We start from the raw sequence: 6506 nt of genomic DNA on the forward strand, positions 1-6506 counted from the left end.
TTATCTTTTATCATACATGCAACTTAACCAATATGTGTCTTATAACACATGTAGTTAAGTTAAGAGAAACATTTACTTGACTTAGGCACCACATGTACCAAGCGTACTCCTAGGTTCAAAAATGCCCATTTACAAGTCGTCTTATACTGTTGTATAAAAAGATTACTTTAATTATGTCACAACAGGCTTACCAACAACCTGGGCCAAACTCATGACCCGTACCCTAGGCCCAATAACCGAGCTGACCTACTCACCCCGTGTACCGAGTTCCAACTGTGCACCGAGCACTCTATCCAGTACAATAAACAACTTTGGTCGCTAAATAGGTGACGAAAATTAACACTTCCAATTAGCCATTAAAATAAATTTGGTCGCTGAAAAATAAATAGATTTGGTCGTTAATTTGGTGATAGAAATTAGCACTTCCATTTAGCCACCAAAATGAATTTGATCGCTAAAAAATAAACAAATTTTGGTCACTAATTTGGTGACAGAAATTAGCATTTCTATTTAGCCACCGAATTTATTTCAGTCGCAAAAAAATACACAAAATCGGTCGCTAATTCGATCGCAAATTTAACTATTTTTAATTTTCTCAATATAGTCACTGACTTAGCGATCACATTTTTTTGCTACTTTCACTTTCGGTCGTAGTTTCAGTCGAAAACTAACTAAAATCATTGATACTTTATTCAATCGTTTTTTTGGTCGCAAATTCGATATTGAAAATAGTTGGTGGCTATTTCAGTCACAATTTACGACGACTATATTTTGGTCACTAAACTCGGTGACTAAATTGCTATTTTCTTGTAGTGTCACTCATGCTAAGATAAATATAATATATTATACAATTTAATTTAGTTTTATAAAAAAAAAATCATATTCAACAGAATTTACTTTTTCACAATTTATAATTTTTTATTTAGTTTTCAACTTTTAAATTAGGTTAATTTAGTTTTAAACATCCGTTTCAAATAAATGTCAAGTGTCACGTTATTCCAATAACACACGAGTCACCTACTCAAACTTTTTAATTATTATATAAAAATTGCATTAAACTTAAGATCAAATTTTCTAAATATTGTATAAAATTGATCTTTGGTGGAAAAAAATTATTGGATTACTTATTTCATAGTCAAACTAAATTAGCTTAAGACAAAAACACTTGTAAATGATGTTTATAAGAAAAAGGGATACTTTAACTTTTAAATGGGATGTATATACCTTAAATATACAAAGAGTTTTAAAAGAAATAAATGAGAATATAAATGTAACTAATAATATTATTTAGATATATAAATAAATAAGTAAATGAAATTTTCAACCACTTTTTTAAAGTGAGTCCCATAACTAAAAAGAGAAATCCCACATGAAAAACTAATTAAAATAACTAGATATGAGTTCATGAATTGCTTGAACCGATGAATAAAATCAATTTTTTATTGGCTTCCATTTTCCTATTACAATATTCAAACTTTTGAAGAACCTTTGCTTACTTTTATAGTATCTTACGTAATTCAGTTTATTTTTTTTAAAACAAATTCCTCTTTTGTACTCTCCTTAATTATTTTTCCTTGTACTCTTTCCCTAATTCATTTAACACTCCTTCTCTATTTGATTCTAATTTAGGTCACTCTTTTGTTTAGTATTTTTTATTCATCTATCTTAACATATAATATTCTCTTCTCTGCTAGCAGAAGTATAACTGGTGTAAGGGTATCTCAATGATATGAAAGAAGAAAGATCAAATTTATTAGTGATAATTAAGACTTATATTAGAATGTGAGGGTTTAGGGTTTAGGACACTCTTAAAAAGTAAAACAAATATGTTTTTTATATGTATTCCTTTGTGTATTTTTTATTTTTATATGATTTAACCAATAATAATAATAATGAACTATGTTTGTATACAGGAATAGAGCTAATTAAACTAATTGCCATGGAGAGGATTGATGGCATACCAATTAGTTCTAATGAGATTGTTTGAAATTTATATTTTGTTAAGAGATTCTTAAACAAAGAAATATGAGCAAAACATGTAAATGTAAATGTATAAACTAATTTTCTCATTACTCGATAATAAAAATTTAATGTCAATTAAAAAGATATTATTAAATAAAAGTCGATACTAATATGTCAATAGAATTAATTTGACAAATGTTCATGTGATAAGTACTTAAAATTTTAGAAAAAAGAATTAATTAAATTTGACCGTGTATCATAACTTCATAAGGAGAATGATTGAGAATATAATGGTTTAAGATCATCAAACATTTAATTTTTTTTATCAAACATACTTTTAGTAAGCATAATTTTTATAGTTTTTAAGATCAAAAGAGTATAGTAATTGATACTGAATATTAGAAAAGTAATGTAAAAAATATGAGTTCTCTTTTACTATGAGCTCTTATTTAGTACAAATCATATGGAGCAAGAGAGACTTAACAAAGCTTCCAATAAATTATAAATCTCACACGTTTCACACAAGCAATAAACAAATCACAGAAACTGAAGAAATGCTTGTCTTCCAGTTACAGGAACAAAAGAAGAGAAGCACGAGTCACTCTTCAAGTCATTTATTTGCCTCCAGTATACTTTAACTAAGTTTATTTTGAACCAATGCCTATGATTCAACTTCACTCATACTCAAAAAGACCATGAACAATTTCCTCCAAGGTAAGTACTCTCCATCAATTAAAACTTTTTCTTCCAACATTTTAAGCTTCAATTCCCTCACCCCCATCATCAGAATCACTTCAGGAAAAATAATGAAGCCCCCCAGTGGAAAATTTCCTACCATCAAAATCTGTGTTCTACTTTTCATTGTCATCTTGTATGCAGAGAGTTTCAACTTAATTTCTTCCAGATCCATTTCCAATCTCAAACCTTGTCCTACAAATGGTACCAAGCCTAAATCAAGTAAGTCCTCATACATTATGAACATGTGTGTTGTTTCTTTTGGTGTTGTTATTTATCATCCTTCTTCACACAACACTTTGGTCAATTGTAAAATGAAAATGAAAATGAAAACTATATTTAACCAACTTAGTGTTCATTAAATTTTTATCACGAGTGTTTGCCTCTAATGCATATTAATGATGTCTCGTGTTGTATTTTGCCCAAAAGATGATAAAAAGACACAAGAGATGGTTCCTATTGCTGATGCTGCATGGTTTAATGATGGATTTGTTTATGACCCTGAGGAGTGCGATTTTACCAATGGAAAATGGGTGTTTAACAGTTCAATAAAGCCTTTGTATTCAGACAAAATTTGCCCTTATATAAGTAGGCCTTATTCTTGTGTCAAGAATGGGAGGGTAGATTCTGACTACCACTATTGGCAATGGCAGCCAGAAGATTGCACCTTGCCCAAGTAGGTCTCAAACTTCATAACATGCCTACATATTATTATGATTGCAGATTTAACTTCATAGATTATATAATATCAGGTTGCAACTATTCTCCAATCATGAATTGTTGTATATATAGTTGAAAGTTATCTACTTTGAAATAATTCATACAGTAGTTTCTAATTGATTCATATGTAAAAAAGAGTACACTATAAGTGTATAAAAAATAATCTCATTATAACAATGTATAAATATATAAAATAACTATGAAAAGATTATTGAGATGTGTGTTTACCTTATATAACCCAAATTAAAATTACAAAATTTTATAGGTTTAATCCAGTGCTGGCTCTCAAGAAGCTTCAAGGAAAGAGGCTGGTATTCGTAGGGGATTCACTGCAAAAAAGCCAATGGGAATCCTTTGTGTGTATGGTTGAATGGATCATACCTGAAAAGCAGAAGTCAATGAAACGAGGGACTCATTCAGTCTTCAGAGCCAAGGTATTGATAATGGATTGATGGTGAATCATGTAGATTAAGCATTAATAGATTAAACATATGCTACAGAACTAATAACAGTTATTCTTAAATAATCAACATCTCTATCAGTAGTGTGAATCAAGATTTGTGCTGTTTTAGTGTTAGATATGCAATTGATTTAGATAATCTTACTCATCTCAAACTAGAAAAAAATATAAGTAGTCTTAATTTTGTATATTCTGTCGTGAAAATTCAAAAACTATTGATCCTTGTTTACTGTATATGTGCTTCATATCATGTAGGAATACAATACCACTATAGAATTCTATTGGGCACCAATGCTTGTGGAGTCCAACACTGAGTTCTTTACCATAAGGGATCCCAAGAAGCAGATAGTGAGAGTTGATTCGATCATGGATCGTGCAAGAAACTGGACAGGGGTGGATATCCTTGTTTTCAATACCTATGTATGGTGGATGAGTGATATAAAGGTTAAAGCACTGTAAGTTATCTTTAATTTGAACCTAGATAAAGGCTATTACATCATGTCACCTAAAATAAATTATGTAAAAGATCATCATTGTCTGTGTCACACTCATCCCTTTTTTTGTTCATGATCATTTTCTTCCATCAAAACTAAGTCAACCATAACTTTGATCCTCCACCAAAACCAAAGGTTGAATTCACTATTTAGTCATGTGAGTAACTTAAATTTTAGCTTCTGTAAGTTTTGATGAAGACTAAAGATTCAGCTCAATAACATTACAGTACTTGAAATGAAACCAAATCCAAAGCTTATTTAATGTGATATTCAAAGCTTGAGGCTCTTTTACATGATAGATTAACATTTTGGTTGAATTTTCATTTCATGACATTAACCAATAAATGTTTCGAAAAAATAAGTAGATAATTTATAATTATATTTATAGAATGTTAGCAAAAAATGGACTAAAACCTAAGTTTTTTTTTCAATCAAGACTGATTTCTAATGGTTAATATAATCAACGGGGAAAAAATGTTGTCTAATGTGTTTATCTTGATTGTAGATGGGGTTCATTTGCCAATGGAGAAGAAGGGTATGAAGAATTGGACAATCAAATTGCTTACAACTTAGGTCTAAGGACATGGGCCAACTGGGTTGACTCAACTATTGATCCAACCAAAACCCAAGTTTTCTTCACAACCATGTCCCCAACACACACAAGGTCTTAACTTTAAGCTTTATCTTAATTTCTTAAAGTTTTAGCCACCAAATTTGTACCTTGAAGCAATGATTTAAACACAAACTGAAAACCTGGTCATGACTAAGCAACTCTAAAGTTTGTGAAATGAATGTGTGATGTTTTCAGAAGTGCAGACTGGGGCAAGAAAGATGGTGTGAAATGTTTCAATGAGACAAAGCCAATTGGGAAAAAGAACCATTGGGGAAGTGGGTCTAACAAGGGCATGATGAGGGTGGTGGAAAAAGTGGTGAAGAGAATGAAAGTGGCAGTGACATTTATCAACATAACACAGATCTCAGACTACAGGATTGATGCTCATTCCTCTGTTTACACTGAAAGTGGAGGAAAATTATTGAGTGAGGAGGAAAAGGCTAACCCAAGAAATGCAGATTGCATTCATTGGTGTTTGCCTGGAGTTCCTGATACTTGGAATCAAATATTTTTGGCAATGTTGTGACAAATTCAAGTGCACGTCTATTATGTACATGCATGCATAAAATTTTCTTCTGTTCTCATATCAACTTGTCTGGTTATCATATAGTTTCATTTCTATCATCATATAAATGTATTTCCATGTTTAAATTCGATTGAGTTTCTCTAGAATTAGAAATTATTCAAAATAACGTAATTATTTAAAACCTGCACATATGACTTGATTCTATCTATTACAATTAGAACATTAATATAGGATTATAAGTTATAATATATATGTTGGACTTTGTTGAGATAATATTATTAGGATTTGACATTATTATAGTTTTGTTTTCGAAATAAATTAAGAAAAAAAAAAATATAGTATTATTGATCTCGATTTCTATGTGATTTATCACTTATGTATCAAAATAATATAATATATTAATTAAAAATCTAATCAAATTATAAATATATAAATTTTGGGTGGTAAAATTGAAACATGCTTATAAATGTAAAGTAAATGAATAAGTGCAAAAGGGAAAAGAAAAAAAAAAGAGTGTATAATATTAATACATTTGAGTAAAACATGTGAGCGTCCTTAAAAGTTTTAAAGTTATTATTACATTTTTTTTCTTTAGTAGAGTTTATCTAAAACACATAAAAAAATGAGTGTTTTTTTTTTACTTTTTCATACATTTTTCTAAGTTTTAGTAAATATTTGTAAGAAAAGTTTTATGAAATATGAAATTTTTTAATAGTTATTGTTTGGACACCACCAATTTTCTCTGCATAGTCTATTAAATTTGTATATACTTTTTTTTTTAGTTTTTTAAATTTAAAATTGATCTTTAATTACTATAATTTGAAACAAAATGGGTTTATTCATTCTGCTTAAAGCTTTTATATTTGAACATCCTTAAAATTGAATATTTTGAATATGAAAGACAAATATAACATGATATTAGATATTAAGAACGCAAAAAATCAACATAAATTCCTATAGAAATTATTTATAGTTTATTAATAACGTAAATGAAAT

General features: G+C 29.2%; 1 protein-coding gene across 4 annotated transcripts; it reads left to right on the top strand.

The window, feature by feature from the left end:
• The first annotated feature begins 2517 nt into the window (after window positions 1–2517).
• LOC137818699 (protein trichome birefringence-like 3) lies at window positions 2518–5574 on the top strand. Of its 4 annotated transcripts, none has more exons than XM_068622264.1 (7): window positions 2518–2676; window positions 2761–2919; window positions 3127–3373; window positions 3683–3851; window positions 4133–4332; window positions 4877–5035; window positions 5180–5574. In XM_068622264.1, exons 1-7 carry the CDS (start codon window positions 2658–2660, stop codon window positions 5508–5510), a joined length of 1284 nt encoding a protein of 427 aa, XP_068478365.1. In that variant the 5' UTR covers window positions 2518–2657; the 3' UTR covers window positions 5511–5574. The 4 variants fall into 4 exon arrangements, with proteins under 4 accessions (XP_068478365.1, XP_068478368.1, XP_068478366.1 ...); XM_068622267.1 differs by having other exon boundaries at window positions 2842–2919; XM_068622265.1 differs by having other exon boundaries at window positions 2525–2676; window positions 2750–2919.
• The last annotated feature ends 932 nt before the right edge of the window (window positions 5575–6506 follow it).

Source organism: Phaseolus vulgaris, chromosome 10, assembly GCF_000499845.2.
Source record: "Phaseolus vulgaris cultivar G19833 chromosome 10, P. vulgaris v2.0, whole genome shotgun sequence".
Taxonomy (NCBI): Eukaryota; Viridiplantae; Streptophyta; class Magnoliopsida; order Fabales; family Fabaceae; genus Phaseolus; species Phaseolus vulgaris.